This window comes from Heterodontus francisci, chromosome 40 (genome assembly GCF_036365525.1).
Source record: "Heterodontus francisci isolate sHetFra1 chromosome 40, sHetFra1.hap1, whole genome shotgun sequence".
Classification (NCBI taxonomy): Eukaryota; Metazoa; Chordata; class Chondrichthyes; order Heterodontiformes; family Heterodontidae; genus Heterodontus; species Heterodontus francisci.
This window is the reverse complement of record NC_090410.1, coordinates 13187775-13205665: the sequence shown is the minus strand read 5'-3', so window position 1 is coordinate 13205665 and position 17891 is coordinate 13187775. Positions and strand designations below refer to the sequence as shown.

The window sequence follows — 17891 nt, the reverse complement described above, 5'->3', positions numbered from 1 at the left end:
TTACCACTCCCTTTAGTCTTGCACCATGAAACTTTTGGTCATTTAATCTCTCCTGCCCTCCACCCTATCACAAACATTCCCTATTCCTCTTCTACCAACCCTCCCCCCCCCCCTTTCATTTGCTCAACACCTATTATATTTCTGACCATTCTCAGTCCTGATGGAAGGTCACAGACCTGAAACATTAACCCTGTTTCTCTCTCTCTGCAGATGCTGCCAGACCTGCTGAGTATTTGTAGCATTGTCGGTTTTTATTGCAGAGTTGGTAGCCACAGTTGGAGTACCAAACCAAGCCATAGGTCAGTACCCCCTTGGAGATTCTACCTCGCCAGTCGAGAGGCCACTTTGCCCTCTATCCAATGTATCATCTGCTGCTGAAACACTCGTCCGTGCCTTTGCTAACTCCAGCCTCAATTACTCAATGCTCTGCTGGTCAGCCTCTCACCTTTCACCCTTGGTAAATGTGAGCTTATCCTAAACTCTGCTGCCCCGTATCCTAACTCGCATCAAGTCCCGTTCACCCATCAGCCTGCTGCTTGATGATTGGCTCCTGGTCTGACAATGTCTCAATTTTAAATTTCTCATCCTAGTTTCAAATTCCTGCAAGGTCTCGCCCCTGCCAAACTCTGAAACATCCTCCATCCTTACAACCCTCTGAGATCTCTGTGTTCCTCCAATTCTGGCCTCTCGTGCTTTCCCCGTTTCCATTGCTGGACCAGGGGCGGGTCTGCCTTCAGCTGCCTCAGGCCTCATCTCTGAAATTCCCTCCCTAAATCTCTCCGCCCCTCTCTCTCTCTCTCTTTGAAGATACTCTTTAAAACCTATGTCTTTGACCAAGCACCTGTCGTAATATCTCCTTATGTTACTCCATGTTAAATTTTCTTTTGATAACGCTCCTGTGAAGCACCTTGGGACGTTTTATTATGTTAAAGGTGCTATATAAATGCAAGTGGTTGTCATTGTACTCTGATGTAGGGGACGATGTTTAGGCAATACACTGGTTTCGCCCCAAACAGGTCCCACGGGAAACATGAGGCAGACTCTGGGATCTGGAATGACAGGTCCATTCCTAATTCCTGATGCAGGTTTTAAATTTATTCATTCCTGGGATGCAGACATCGTTAGAAAGGTCGGCATTTATTGCCCATCCCGAGATGTCCTTGAGAAAGTGGTGGGTGAACCTACTTCTTGAACCGCTGCAGTCCCAGACTGACACCAATACGCTTAATAGTGGCTATTTTACGGTCAACAAGTTAATACATGCAAATAGTTAAGTGATAGTTAATAGAATGGGACTAGAATTGATATTACCCACTCCTCTTGTGGGTAGAATCAGCATTTTGTTCGCCAATCACCTGTCGTGTTGCAACTTTCTCCCTTGCCTTGGGTCTACACTCCTTTGGCACAGCTGCTATTGTTGACTTAACAAATTAAGCAACAAACGTGGCTCTGCTTCTAAACCCAGAGGACCAAGTAAGTTGTACCGACTGCTCCCTTGATGCATACAGAGCCAATCACTCAAGCAACACATCAATTCTACTTCCCGAGCCGCCAAAAATGAGTTAGCTGCTCCGTCCAACGGGTCATCTGTTTGTCGACTGATCAGGTTCAATTTTAGTTTGCTGTTTGACGTTTCAAAGAAACAGGAGATGAAATTTAGACCATCCCAGATGGTTAATGTGACCTCGCTGTTCGTCCACATATTAGTTATTCTCCATTGTTCTGGCCAATCAAATATTAACACCTCACATGGGATGCCTTCCACACAATGTGAGAAAGTGTCAGCTTGTCACTTGTTCCTGCTTTCCCGTTGTCCTGTCTAATCGCCAACATTAGCACACTCTAATCAGACAATGACCTCATGAGGTGATTAACTTCTGGCGTGTGTCAGCCGACTGTGGGTTTAAACGTTATCACTTTGAATGATTCGTAATTCGGGATGGTTAATGTAACCAAACAGGAGATGACTATTTCACCTCTCTGCCCAATATTCTTACACCTAGTTCACCAATGGTGGAGGGAATGAATGTTTAAGGTATGGATGTGGTGCTGATCAAGTGGACTATTTTGTCCTGGATGGTATCGGTTTTCTTGAGTATTGTTGGAGCTGCACTCATCCAGACAAGTGAAGAGTATTCCATCACACGCCTGAGGTGGGGGTGGGGTTAAATGTGGTGGAAAGGTTTGGGGAGTCAGGAGGTGAGCCACATAGCGCAGAATACTCAACCTCTGACTTGCTCTCGTCACTACATTATTTATGTGGCTGGTCTAGTTAAGTTGACTGCCAGAATATTGATGATGGGGGATTTTACAATGGTAATGTTATTGAAAGTCAAAGGGAAATGGTTAAACTCTGTATTGTTGGAGATGGTCATTGCCTGGCACTTGTGTGGCTCAAATGTTACTTGCCACTTATTAGCCCAAGGCTGGATGTTGTCCAGGTCTTGCTACATGTGGGCACAGACTGGGAATGAGAGTGTGATGCAAAGTGAAGTTCCTCACTCTAACTTAATGATGGAGGGAAAGTCATTGATGAAGCAGCAGAAGACGGTTGGGCCTAGGACACTGCCCTGAGGAAGTCCTGCAGCAATATCCTGAGGCTGAGATGATTGACCTCCAGAAAACACAACCATCTTCCTTTGTGCTAGGTACGACTCCAACCAGTGGAGAGTTTTCCCCCCAATTCCCATGAAAGGTTAGCGACCTGTTTCTCTCTCCACAGATGCTGCCTGACCTGCTGAGTATTTCCAGAATTTTCTGTTTTTATTTCAATTTTATTTGGGCTCTTTGATGCCATACTCAGTCAAATGCTGCCCTGATGTCAAGGGCATTCACTCTCACCTCACCTCTGGAGTTCAGCTCTTTTGTCCATGTTTGGACCAAGGCTGTAATGAGGCCTGGAGCTGAGTGGCTCTGGTGGGACCCAAACTGAGCATTGGTGAGCAGGTTGTCGCTTGATAGCACTGTTGACGACACCTTCCATCACTTTGCTGATGATTGAGATTAGACTAATGGGGTGGTAATTGGCTGGATTGGATTTGTCCTGCTTTTTGTGGACAGGACGTACCCGGGTAATTTTCCACATTGTTGGGGAGATGCCAGTGCTGTAGCTGTACTGGAACAGCTTGGCTAGGGGCACGGCTAGTTCTGGAGCACAAGTCTTCAGCACTACAGCCAGATGTTGTCAGGGCCCATAGCCCTTTCTGTATCCAGTGCCTTCAGCCATTTCTTGATATCACGTGGAGTGAATTGAATTGGCTGAAAACTAGCATCTAAGGTGCTGGGGACCTCAGGAGGAGGCTGAGATGGATCATTCACTCGGCACTACAGGCTGAAGAAGCTTGTGAATGATTCAGCCTTGTCTTTCGCACTGATGTGCTGGGCTCTCCCATGATTGAGGATGGGGATATTAGTGGAGCCTCCTCCTCCAGTTAGTTGTTTAATTGTCCACCACCATTCACGGCTGGATGTGGCAGGACTGCAGAGCTTAGATTTGATCTGTTGTTTATGGGATCGCTTAGCTCTGTCTATTGCTTCCGCTGTTCAGCATGCATGTAGCCCTGAGCTTTAGCTTCACCAGGTTGGCACCTCATTTTTAGGTATGACTGGCATGCTCCCCTGCACTCCTCATAGGACCAGCATTTGTCACCTGGCTTTGTGGTGATGGCAGAGTGAGGGATATGCCGGGTCATGAGGTGGAATACAATTCTGCACTGATGATCCACGTGGATGATCAGTTTTGAGCTGCTAGACCGATTCAAGTGGCAGCGGGAGTGGGAGGGCACGAGAATAACCATGAAAATTCTGCCTTTAAAGGAGGTTTTGAATTTGATGAGCTAGCAATAGGTTTCGGAGCAAAACTTAATAATGAACATTGAGGCTGTGCTTTGGGCCCAGCAGCTTTGCATTATCCTCTCTGTTGGCTTTATGCAAATAACGCTTCCTGTTCATGCAGTGCCTGAGTACAGTGCAGGGGTGCAGATTTAACAGCATATCCGATCTGACAAACAACACAGTGATTGACCGAGTGAAAACCACGGCATTAACGGCACAGAGCAGCAACTGAGAGCAGTCCGTCAATGCCAGGGAGGATGGGTGATCTGAGGTGGTTTATATTCCTGTAAAGCTAACAGTGTTGAGCAGTGTCTACACGTCACAGGGTTACATCAATTCAGAGAGAAAGCAAGCAGCTTCACGACAGGAGTTTCACGATTCAAAATCATCATTACAATTTTCAGGAGCAAGACGGGTCCAAGATGGGAATTCTCCCCTTACACACATGTCCCCATACTGCACATCTCCCCAGGTCCCTCAACTCCACCCACCCACCTACTCCCTATTTCCCCATATGCCACCAACCCACCTTCTCCCCAAATTCTCCCCAAATCCCTCAGCTCCACCTCCCTCAGACTCAGAAACTCCCCTCCTACTCTCACCAACTCCCTCACATTCTCAGTATCTCGCTCCCTGGCGTGCGTGTCACTCTGTGAGGAGTGCAATTCATAGGAACATAGGAGGAGGAGAAGGCCGTTCAGCCCCTCGGGCCTGTTCGGCAATTCAATGAGATCATGGCTGATCTGTGAACTAATTCCATATAACCACTGTTGTCTCTTTAATACCCTTGGTTAACCAAAACCCATCAACTTCAGTTTTAAAATTAACAACTGGCATTGGTGGAAGAGAGCTTCAAACTTCTACCACCTTTTCTGTGTAGAAATGTTTCTTAACTTCACTGGTGAGATGCCTGGCTCTGGTCTTTAGGCCATATCCTCTGGCCCCAACCAGTGGAAATAGTTTCTCTCTATCTACCAAGACAAGCATATGAGGGAGAAGGCAATAGAGAGTTATGTTGAAAGAGTTACAGCACTGAAACAGGCCCTTTGGCCCACCGAGTCTGTGCCGAACATCAACCACCCATTTATACTAATCCTACACTAATCCCATATTCCTACCAAACATCCCCACCTGTCCCTATATTTCCCTACCACCTACCTATACTAGTGACAATTTTATAATGGCCAATTTACCTATCAACCTGCAAGTCTTTTGGCTTGTAGGAGGAAACCGGAGCACCCGGAGAAAACCCACGCAGACACAGGGAGAACTTGCAAACTCCACACAGGCAGTACCCGGAATCGAACCCGGGGCCCTGGAGTTGTGAGGCTGCGGTGCTAACCACTGCGCCACTGTGCCTGTCCATGATATTTTAATTATCTAGTGCATGGACCACCACTACCCACTACCCCGCACCCACCCACCCTGCCCCCAAGTCTCTTTGGACCTCCACTGATTCCAGCTTTTCACCATTTAGAAAGTATTCTGTTTGATCCTTTTTCAAACCAAAGTGACGGCCTCACATTTGCCTCCATTTTCCACTGTTTTGCCCATTAAATGTGGTGAATGGTTGAGGTCCAGCATGTCCTTGTGGGACATCACTAGTCACATCCTGCCAATTCGAGTACCAGCCCATTATCCCGACTCCCTGTTTCCTGCCCCTCAGCCAAGTCAAAAGTTTGCCGTCAATTCCACGAACCTGAACTTTAGCTAACAGGCTCTTATGAGGTACTTTATCAAATGCCTTCTGGAAGTCCATATAAATAATATCCATATACATTCCCCTGTCTTTAGTCATCTCTTCAAAAAATTCAATCAAGTTGGTCAGGCATGACCTACTCTCTCTGATCAGCTGAAAATTTTCCAAGGTGCTCAGTCACTCTTTCTTTAACTCAGTGGTTCTCTAAGTGTGGTCTGCAGATGTCTGGTGGTCTACGAGGGTCCTCCAGGCGGTGCGCGGGCTGCCGCAAAATCCGTGTCACTGGAGCGCAACGACACAGCCGAGGCCAGACCCTCGGCCCCACCATTCGCGTGATGTCACACAACCAGACCAGTTCCCGTGTGCGCGGCACGAGTTGTTATAAGTATAACAACAATGTCGTTTTATAAGCAAGATTTATGTTACTGTTGATTTCATTTGATTAACATAGATGTATGATAAGTATTAGTTTCTTAGAAGATTACTGTGAACATTTTTAACACATATTGGAGTGTTACAAATAAACTCTCTTGTATTATTAACGTTTATAATATGAAAGTGTCTCTACTTTTGTTTCTGGCATGAATTAATAATTCACTTCATAAAAAAATGCACATAAATTTATTAAATTTAGTAGCAAAAAAGTGGCGAAATGTTTACAGTTTCCATACGTTCTCATTAATTCTGATGAGATTTTTTGCTGTAGCAAGCGAAAACTGGTGAGGTGGGGTGTGTGGTAGGCCCAGTAGGTGTCCTTTTCCCTGCCTAAATGGTCCACAGATGAAAAAAATTTGAGAACCACTGCCTTAAATACAGACTCTAGTAATTTCCCGACAACAGATGTTAGGCTAACTGGTCTATAATTCCCTGGTTTCCCTCTCTCAACTATCTTAAATAGCGGAGCGACATGTGCAATTTTCCAATCAAAAGGAATGGCTCCTGCATCGAGAATTCGCAGGGTCACTGGATGGGGTTGCTATAGGGAAATGATCGGGAAACTTTTTAAAGTGCAGGGAAATTACTTGATGAGGTTGCATTGAAGTTCTGCACTGTAACCACTAGCTAACTGGTATTGCTGAGACAATTTCAGTTGAGCAATTCTGTCACAACATGTTATATATCTTCACTCCATTTCAGAACCAGCCAGTCTGAGTGGGGATTTCCCATCAGGAGAAGTTTCAAGTCAGGGTATTGGGGGGCGGGGGGAGGGGGGATGGTGTCAGCGAGTTCTCACAGTTCTGGTAACGCCTTGCTGCAGAAACTCACTTCAATCGTTGTGCTCTCGTCCCTTAGTCATAAATATCGTGCACTGTTCCATGAATGAGCATCGCAACCCAAAAGCTCTTCAAACTTGGGGTTTGATTGAATGAATGACTGAATGAAACACAGAAGTGTAGAACATCTACATAACAGAAGGAAGCCATTCGGCCCAACGTGTCTGTGTCAACCAAGAAAGTGCTGTGTAACCTAATCCCACTTGCCAGCTCTTGGTCCATAGCCCCATAGTTTACCTCAAGTGCACATCCAAGTATTTTTAAATGCAATGAGGGTTTCTGCCTCTACCACCCTTTGAGGCAGCGAGTTCCAGACCCGCACCACCCTCTGTGTGGAAATAATTCTCAACTCCCATGCTAATTCTTCTGCTAATTACTTTAACTCTATGTCCCCTGGTTATTGACCTCTCTGCTAACAGAAATAGGTCCTTCCTATCCTTTCTATCTCGGCCCCTCATAATTTTACACACCTCGATTAAATCTCATCTCAGTCTCCTCTTTTCCGAAGAAAACAAAACCAACCAATCTTTTCTCATCACTAAAATTCTTCAGTCCTGGCAACATCCTCGTAAATCTCCTTTGTAGCCTCTCCAGTGCAATCACATCCTTCCTATAATGTGGAGACCAGAACTGTACGCAATACTCTAGCTGCAGTCTAACTAGTGTTTTATACAATTCAAGCATAACCTCCTTGCTCCCATATTCTATATTTCAGCTAATAAAGGACGATTTCCCATATACCTTGTTAACCATTTTTATCTACCTGCCCTGGTACCTTCATGGATCTGTGGACATGCACTCCAAGGTCCCTCTGTGCCTCTAAACCTCTCAGTATCCTACCATTTATTGTGTATTCTCTTGCCTTGTTTGTACTCACACTTCTCCAGACTGGATTCCATTTGCCACTTTTTTGCCCACTTGACCAGTCCATTGATGTCTTCCTGCAGTCTACAGCTATCTTCCTCGCCATCAACTGCACAACCAATTTTTATTCCATCTACAAACTTCTTAACCATGCTCCCTACATGTCAAAATAATTGATATATATCATGAAAAGCAAAGGAGCCAGTGCTGAGCCCTATGGAACCCCACTGGAAATAGCTTTTCAGTCACAAAAAACACTATCCTTTGCTTCCTGCATCTGAGTCTATTTTGTCCTACCACTTGTTCTTGGATCCCATGGACTTTTATCTTTCTGACCAGTCTGCCATATGGTACCTTGCCAAAAGCCTTGCTAAAATCTATGTAGACCACATCAAATGTGCTACCCTTATTGGCTCTCCTTGTCACCTCCTCAAAAAATTCAGTCAAGTTAATCAGACATATCCTTCCCTGAGCAAATCCATGCTGACTGTCCTTGTTCAATCTCTGCCTTTCTAAATGACAATTTTATTGTCCCTCTGAATATTTTCCAATAATTTGCACACCGAGGTTAGACTGACTGGCCTGTAACTACTCAGGCTACCTCTTCCTCCCTTTTTAAACAATGGTACCACATAAGCTGTCCTCCAGTCCATCGGCACCGAGCCTGTCGCCAGAGAGGATTGGAAAATGATGGCAATTTACCCACTTTAAAAGATGCCAAACCCCTTACTATTTCCCCTCTCACTATGTTTATCCCATCCAATATTTCACACTTTTCTTCCTTAACTGTAATGTCTGCATCGTCCCTCCCACTTTTGTGAAGACAGACACAAAGGGCTGAATTTTACAAGCCCACCAACATCGGGGATTGTGCTGGGGGGGTGGGGGGGGGGCCGGAATATTTTTCCGGGAAAGGCCCGTGATGACTCCCAATGCCGAGAAGGCCTCGTCGCATTTTACCGGCAGCGGCAAGGCCTCGGTGCGGCCCCCCGACCCCACCACCGAGTGGCGGGGCCTTCATTTCAATATGTTAATGAAGGTTAATGCATGCAGATTAACTTACCTCGTCCGGGCGGCCGTCCCATGCCGACATTCTGGCTGCTGGTCGAAGCTCCTACATCTTCAGCCTCTGCGCGCAAGTTACCTTTTTGTTCCCTATTTGACCCTACACTTTCCTCTTGCTATTTCTGTGTTTCTAAAATATCTTTGGGTTTTCATTGATTTTACTTGCCAATGTTTTTCAATATTTTTTTCATGCCCTCTCTTTGCTTTCCTAATTCCCTTTTTAATTTCATCCCTGCACTTTCTATATGCCGTTAGGCTTTCTGCAGTATTGAGTTCTCAATATCTAACATAAGCTTCCCTTTTTTGACTTATTTTAGTCTTGTATGCTCTTTGACATCCAGCAAAGGGGGTGGGGGACACTCTTTTTCTTTGTGGGAATGTATTTGTTCTGTAGCCTATCTCCTCAGTGGATCAGTGCTTGGGCCTCAACTATTTACAATCTATATCAATGACTTGGATGAAGGGACAGAATGTATGGTTGCTAAATTTGCTGATGACACAAAGGTAGGTAGGAGAGTTGTGAAGAGGACATAAGAAGTCTGCAAAGGGATATAGATAGGTTAAGTGAGTGGGCAAAGATTTGGCAGATGGAGTATAATGTGGGAAAGTGTGAACTTGTCCACTTTGGCCAGAGGAATAGAAAAACAACATATTATTTAAACGGAGAGAGATTGCAGAAATCTGAGATGGAGAGGGACCTGGGTGTACTCGTACACAAAACCCAAAAAGTCAGTATGCAGGTACAGCAAGTGATTAAGAAGGCAAATGCAATGTTGTCATTTACTGCAAGGGGAGTGGAATATAAAAGTGCTGTATAACTCTATAAAAGTAGATGTGTTTTGCTAGAGTTGTACAGGGCACTGGTGAGACCATATCTAGAGTATTGTGTACAGTTTTGATCTCCTTACTTAAGAAAGGATATAATTCCATTGGAAGCAGTTCAGAGAAATTTCACTCGACTGATTCCTGGGATGAGAGGGTTATCTTATGAGGAAAGGTTGGACGGGTTGGGTCTGTATTCATTGTACTTTAGAAGGATGAGAGGTGATCATGTTGAAACATATAAGATCCTGAGGGGACTTGACAGGGTGGATGTTGAAAGGATGTTTCCCCTTGTGGGAGAGACTAAAACTAGGGGGGCACAGTTTAAAAATAAGGGGTCTCCCATTTGAGACAGAGATGAGGAGAAAATGTTTCTCTCAGAGGGTCATGAGTCTGTGGAACTCTCTTCCCCAGAGTGCAGTGGAGGCAGGGAGATTGAATGCTTTTAAGGCAGAGGTAGACAGATTCTTGACAAACAAGGGAGTCAAAAGGTCTCGGGGATAGGCAGGAAAGTGGAGTTGAGTCCACAAACAGATCAGCCATTATCTTATCTTTGTCCTCTTCCATAACGGTGCTAAATCTAACTGAACTATGAGCACTATCACCAAAATGCTATCTCACCAATACCCCTTCCATTTGCTCAGAATCTTTTTCCTGAAACTAAATCCAGAACTTCCCCTTCTCGTGTTGGGCTTGCTACCTACAGGCTAAAAAAAAAGGTTCCCCTGAATACATTTTAAGAATTTTGCACCCTCTATACCTTTTACACTGTCTCTATCCCAGTTAATATTGGGGTAGTTGAAATCCCCTACTTTAACTGTTCTATTGTTTCTGCGCTTCTCAGCAATTTGCCTACATACTTGTCCTACCCTCTGACTGTTTGGGGGTCTATAGTACACTCCTAGCAGTGTGATTGCCCCTTTTTTGTTCTGCAGTACTACCCATAGGGCTCATTGGATGCTCTTTCAAGCATATCATCCCGCCTCACAGCTGTGATTGTTTCTTTAACCAATATTGGGAGCCCTCCCCCCTGCTCCACCACATTTTTAGATCCCTCTCTATCCTGTTGGAATACCCTGCGACCAGGAATATGTATTGTTCAGAATGTACCCTGGGGGTGTCCAGAACAAGAGGCCATATCTTTAAAAGTAGAGTTGGGGGTGATGTCAGAAAGCATTTCTTCACACAAAGGGTAGTGGAAATCTGGAACTTTCCACCCCCTCCCACCCCCAACCCCAACCCCCTAGAAAGTCATTCAGGTTGGGGGTCGGCTGAAAATGTCAAAACTGAGATCAATAGATTTTTGTTCAGCAAGGGAATTAAGGCATATGGAACCAAGGCAGGTAGATGGAGTTGAAATACAGATGAGCTACGTCTAAGTGAGTGGCAGAATAGGCTTGAGAAACTGAATGGCCTCCTTCTGTGCAAGTGTTGTCCTATGGAAGGATTTGATGCCCTAGGAGGGAATGGGTTTGAGTAGGGGATGGGACAATGGGTGTTAACACAGTGAGGATGGAGGAAGAAGGTGCATTGGACAAGGTAGTTAAAGCTTAAGAGGAACAGGCCAGGAACAGTCAAAAGAGCAGAGACCATAGCAAGAGATAAGGATTATTATTGAATTCACATCGACAGGCAAGAACATGGCAGATGGAATATAATGTGGAAAAATATGAGGTTATCCACTTTGATGGGAGGAATAGATGTGCAGAGTATTTCTTCAATGGTAAGAGATTAGAAAGTGTAGATGTACAAAGGGACCTGGGTGTCCTTGTCAATAAGTCACTGAAAGCTAACATGCAGGTGCAGCAAGCAATTAGGAAGGCTAATGGTATGTTAGCCTTTATTGCAAGATGATTTGAGTACAGGAATAGTGAAGTCTTGCTTCAGTTGTATAGAACCTTGGTTAGACTGCACTTGAAGTACTGTGTGCAGTTTTCCTTAGGAAGGATATTATTGCCATAGAGGGAGTGCAACAAATGTTCACCAGACTTGTTCCCGGGATGGCAGGACTGTCCTATGAAGAGAGATTGGGGAAACTGAGCCTGTATTCTCTAGAATTGAGAAGAATGAGAGGTGATCTCATTGAAATCTGCAAAATACTTAAAGGGGTAGACAGGGTAGATGCAGCTAAGATGTTTCCCTTGGTTGGGGAGTCTAGAACCAGGGGACACAATTTCAGAATAAGGGATAAACCACTTAGGAACAAGATGAGGAGAAATTTCTTTACTCAGAGGGTTGTGAATCTTTGGAATTCTCTACCCCAGAGGGCTGTGGAAGCTCAGTCATTGAGTATGTTTAAAGCAGAGATTGACAGATTTCTAAATGCCAATGACAAAGGGATATGGGGATTGTGTGGTAAAACGGCATTGAAGTGGATGATCAGCCATGATTGTATTGAATGGCGGAGCAGACTCGATGGGCTGAATGGCCTACTCCTGCTCCTAAGTTCCTATGACAGGCTGCGGTAGATCAAATGCGAAACTCTGAGAGCCCCAGGGTTCAAACCCAAGAGTGCGCTGACTGGTGAGAGCCCCTGACTCGTGGGAGTAAACAGGCCCCATCCTAACAAAGGAAGGCTCGAACGTGGAATGAAGTGTTGGAAGAGAGACATCATATTCCTGCTTAATCCCTTTCTATTGGCTGTTATAGCCCTAACCAATAACAAATCCTCTGAACTCACCCATCCACAACCACCCACCACCCATCCACCCCACCACATGCCCCTCCCTCAACTCCAGAAGTCACAAAGGGAGAGAGTTCCCTGGATCTGAGTTCAATTTTCCTTTCACTTCAGGAAGCCCAGTTAAAAAACATATTTGATTTGGCCGTATGGTCCTTGGCAACAATTCTCCAACTTCCCTCTTCTTCAACAGAAAGCACCATTAAGTTGCTGGATTAGGTTTGGACATTAACCACATAATTACATGAGAAAGAGGTGGAGAATATAAAAGCCAAAAAGTAATGGTGAATCTGTATATACCCTAGTAAGACCACAGTTGGTGTATTGGGTGTAGTTTGGGGTCCCACGCTATAGGGTGGATGTTGAGGCAAAAAAGTTATATACAAAAAATAAAATTGAGTTGATAATATTATGAAGCAATGGGACAGAGTAGATGGAAACAGACTTTTTTCCCCCAATGATTGGCAGGTCTAGAACGATGAACCATTTGAGATTTAGCAAAGAGAGCATAATTTTTTTTTTTGAGACTCTTGAGGCTGAGAAACGAGTTAGGAATTGAAGCAGAGAACTTGTCAACATTTAAGAAATGAGTTGCTGAAAACAGAGACATTTTGTCCAAGCTTTTCATCTTGCACTCATCAGGACAATTTGCAAGAATACCAATGTAAGGGAAAACAACAAATGTATAATGTTATACAGTGAGACTGGATGGGCCCAATAACTCTGTAACGTTTCTGTAAATCCGTCATTTCTCCAGGATTTGTGGGGATCTTCCAGTTAATTTACAGTGGGAGTTGAACCCCAACATAACTATGATGGGACATTTATCTGTCATTTCTTGGTCCAGCCTTAGAATTGATGGAGATCTTTTGGAACGAGCAAAACCTCTCTCCATATCTATTGACAGGCGTCATCCGCAAATTTTAGAATATTACGAGCAGGTGACCCAGAACTGACTCTGAATGCCCCTCCCCCGCTGAGTTTCACCAGTAACCCTGCCATTACTAATGAAACTTGTAACCCTGACAATAATTCTATCATAGTCAGCAAAAGCCTCACATATGCCACTTCTAATGAAAGAAAGATTTTCATTTATATAGTGCCTTTCACAACCTCAGGGCATCCCAAAACACAGTACAGACAATTAAGTACTTTCAAAGTGTGGTCACAGTTGAAATGTAGAAAACGCGGCGGCCAATTTGTACACAGCAAGCTCCCAAAAAACAGCAATGAGATAATAACAAGATAATCTGTTTTTTCTAAGGGATAAATACAGGTCAGAACACCGGGGAGAACTCTGTTACTTCAAAATAGTGCCGTGGGATCATTTGCGTCCACCAGGGACTGCAGACAAGGCCTGGGTTTAACAAGTCATCTGAGGGATGGGACTTCTGACGGTTCAGCATTCCTTCAGTATCCCAGCATCAGTCAGGGCTCCTGGAACTGTACCCCAGGCAGAGATGGCACCTTTGGCAGAGCAAGGGAGAAACACGGGGTGGGGTGGGGGTGGGGGGTGGGGGGAGGGAGTCACGAGGGAGGCGAAAAGAATATTTGTGTTGCCTTAAACACTTGCATACACTGCTTTGTGACAATAATCTGCTGTGATTTTATTAACGAGATGGCTCCGAGCCTCCCAGGAAATTCTCACAAGGTATCTACACGTGTTTGAAAAGAAGCTTCGACTGGGTTTACCGGAATGGTCTGCAGCTTTTGACAGAAGTGATACAAATGCAAGCTGGCTGGGCCAGGGAGAGGAAACACTTGTGTACTCGAACAGAGCTCATGTTTCTGCAGCAGCCTCTGGGGGGCAGGGCTCCGTGGGTCTTGGAGGGGAAACTTTAATTGCGGTTAGAGTATCGTATTTATAAACCAATTTTAGGCTTTCGTAAGGCCATTTTGATAAATAACTTGTTTTGAACATAGGACAAAGAACAGGTCATTCAACCCCCCTCGAGCCTGTTACATAGGAACAGGAATAATTCATTCAGACTCTTGACACTGTTAACACAAAAACAGGAGGCCATTCAGCCGTTCGAGCGTTTTCAGTGTCGGGTGGCTCCGAATTGCTGTTTGTAAAGAGAATTAAGGGCTAATATGGAAACTTAAAGGAGACTATTCTTGTTTTTTTGTCTTACATCATCAGAAGTCATTTCACTTTTGCAAATCCAAATCTGTTAACATCTACTTCCTTTGGAATTGATTTGAAAAAAAGGGAATCTTTTTTTTTAAAAAAGAGGAAAACATGCTTTGATTCCCCGGTTCCTGTTTTGTGGAGAGCAGCCAGTATCATGAAGCCTTGTGGCCGCACATGTTGCCACAAGGGACTGGGGTTGCTAACTCAAATTGGACATATTCCTGGAGGTTTATCACATGATTTCCTGCCTCCAACTGGCCCGCCTCCACATTGCCACCATTGGTCACCCAACATGTCCGTGCTTGCGGAGTCCCGCCTTCCCATGGCCAATTGGGGACCAGAATCTTGGTTAGCCAATTGGATAATTCTTGACATTCAATCAAACATCTCCAATATTTATTTAGAGATACAGCACTGAAACAGGCCCTTCGGCCCACCGAGTCTGTGCTGACCAAGAACCACCCATTTATACTAACCCTACATTAATCCCATATTCCCTACCACCTACCTACACTAGGGGCAATTTACAATGGCCAATTTACCTATCAACCTGCAAGTCTTTGGCGGTGGGAGGAAACCGGAGCACCCGGCGAAAACCCACATGGTCACAGGGAGAACTTGCAAACTCCACACAGGCAGTACCCAGAATTGAACCCGGGTCCCTGGAGCTGTGAGGCTGCGGTGCTAACCACTGCGCCACCCAAATCTTTACAACTAATAAGAGAAAGTGCTTAAAGAAAATGATTAAATAAAAGTTAATGGCCCTTTAATTTTTCTCCCTGAATGTTGCTCATTCTTCAATTCCTGGAGATTCCAGGTCAACCCTATCAAGGATGGTTTGGCCATGGTGAGGCTTGACTTGAGCCCTTTTCCAGCTCATTTACTGCCTTCTGGAAAGCTGCACTTCCCAGTTGTTAGGTGTGGCTCACTGGGTAGTACTCTCACCTCTAAAATAGACAACTGTGGGTTCAAGTCCTGCTCTGGAAACTTGAGGCTGATGCTCGATGCAGTGCTGATGGAGTGCTGCATTGTTGGAGGTACCACCTGCCCCCTCAGAGGACATAAGAAATCCCATGGCAATTTCAAAGACAGGCGAGCTCCTCCTGGTGTATTGGCCAATAATATCCCTTAACAAACACCACTGTTGCTGTTTGTGGGGCCAAAGGCTGGGTCATGGGTCATAACCTATCACCCCTGACCCCCCCCCCCCCATCTTAAAACCATGTATCATTGTTGCTGTGGAATCAGCACTGAGTGAGATAGGTCCCAGAGCAAAACCAGCCAGTTTAATCAGGTAGTGCCCAGCGCTGATGGTGCAATTACTGAAAAGTTTAGACCCACCCTGCACCTGACTCTTCACTTCCTCCACTGAACGAGGAAGTGACAGGGTCACTGACAGATTTATTTCTGCAAATATTGAAAGTCTATTTTAATTTTTATGACTGATCCACTCTGCTTTAACTCACCCCTCCATCCCTCTCCCGTCCTCCCTCCTTCCCCCTCTTTCCCCTCCCTCCTCCCTATCTTCCCTCTTCCTTGTCCACCATCCCCTCTCTCCCCTCCACCTTCTCTCGTCCCGTCCTCCCTCCCGCCTGTGCCTCCGGTTCTCTTGTACCCCCTGCTTCTCCCCCCTTACACCAAATACATTCACACATTCCCACTGCCCTACTGCACTCTCCCTCAGGGGAGGTCTGAACCAAACAGGCTGTCTTGTGAGGACTGGTGAGTCTCACAAACACCCTGGGCCGTGCCTAACCTTTTCTCCTCTTCAGTCCAGATTCCCGGAGCTATCAGTTTTGTCAAATCATCTCACTCTCATTCACACCCCCTCCACGAGATTCCCGGTGGCAGTGAGCAGTCGCGATCGGTTCAGCCCGCGACACCAAGGAAATTCAAAGCGAGCTGACCAACTGTAACAGCCTTCACAACTTCACAGGAACTGCCTGGACTGTTTATCCCAGTGGCTCAGCCAGTGAGAATTCCTGATCGCACACACTCCCCAACATACATAAACTTCCTCCAACAAATTTGAGCAAGGAATTAATAACAACTTGCATTTATATAGTGCATTTATTATAGTAAACCGTCCCAAGGCGATTGACAGGCGCGTTATCAGACAGAAATTTGACACTGAGCCACATAAGGAGATATTAGGACAGATGACCCCAAAAGCTTGGTCAAAGAGGTAGGTTTTAAGGAAGAGAGGTAGGTGAAGAAGGTTTCGGGACAGCATTCCAGAGCTTAGAATCCAAGCAGCTGAAGACACAACATCCGAAGGTGGAGCAATTAAAATCGGGGACGCTCAGGAGGCCAGAAGAGTGCAGATATCTCGGAGAGTTGTGGGGCTGGAGGAGATTATAGTGGGGTGGGGGGGGGCGAGGCCTAGAGGGATTTGAAAACAAGGATGGGAATTTTAAAGGAATGCTTATGGACTGACAGCCCCAATGTAGGTAAGCAAGCAAAGGAATGCTGGATGAGCGGGACTTAGTGTGGGTTCAGATACGGGCAGCAGACAAGAATTGTCAGGTGGGGTATATCTCGATAGAGAAAGAAAAATCTAACCAGACAGTGACAAGAAAGAGTACGTGAGAATTTAGATGCAGTCATTTTAAATGTGGCATGCAAGAGATCGATGTCTTTATCACTGAGTTAATGCAGCCCAGATTCTCTCTGTTATAAAGCCACGATTCGTACTGCGGACTTCCTCAGTCTGCGGGATCAGTGCATTGCCCGACAGGTGCCCTGCACCCCAGAGAGCCTCTAGTTCTTACCTTGTAAACCTCCCCATAGGTTCCTCCGCCAACTCTCTGTATGATCTCAAAGTCATCTTGTGGGTTCTTCGAAGAGATATCCAAAGCCGCCTGATTCTTGTTCATCGTTCGACCATCAGCACCGACAGTAAGCACATCTCATACTTTCACACACTCTGTGCCTCCGACGGCAGCTGAAGAAATGTTTTCACTCACGTGTTCATTTCCTGTCCTGGGACTGAAAACACCAAACAGAGTGTCGCTGCCCTCTGGTGGCTGGTGGCAGGATGCCCCCTCCTCCCCCACCGCCCCCCCGCCCCCCCCCCCCGCCAATGCAACTTACTTCCTCCTATTTCAACTCCATCTTGTCCAGTCCCTCTAACCCGACATCAGCAACTGTTACACTGCTCTACCCCTCCATCCCTCACCAAGACGTACAGTGTGGGGCCAATTATCAACCAGAGGATAATCCTATCTGGTATCCCTTTCCAGAGTAGTGAGAGAGGAACACTAGAAGATCCTCCCCATTCCCTAAGCCAAGTGTGGATGTGAATGGGATGGAGGTTATGCTACAGTTGTATGAATCCATGGCTAGATTCATCTGCAGTGCTCCATTTAGTTCTGGACAACACAATTTGAGGAGGATATATTGGCCCCGTCGGGCGTGCAGTGCAAACTCACCAGAATAATACCATATGCTTAAATTATGAGGATAGGTTACAAAGACTAGGCTTGTATTCCCTTGAGTATAGAAGATTAAGGGGTGATA

The 17891-nt window shown here is 45.5% G+C and overlaps 1 protein-coding gene across 2 annotated transcripts in view; it reads right to left on the bottom strand.

Moving 5' to 3' along the window:
• Positions 1-17337, bottom strand: part of LOC137353101 (mitogen-activated protein kinase kinase kinase kinase 5-like) — a 143546-nt gene extending 126209 nt beyond the window's left edge. For both annotated transcript variants that reach the window (XM_068019088.1, XM_068019089.1), the window contains exon 1: positions 17144-17337. In XM_068019088.1, coding sequence (XP_067875189.1) covers positions 17144-17248 — 105 coding nt within the window. In that variant the 5' untranslated portion in view covers positions 17249-17337. The remainder of the gene's footprint in view (positions 1-17143) is intronic.
• Positions 17338-17891: the final 554 nt, after the last annotated feature.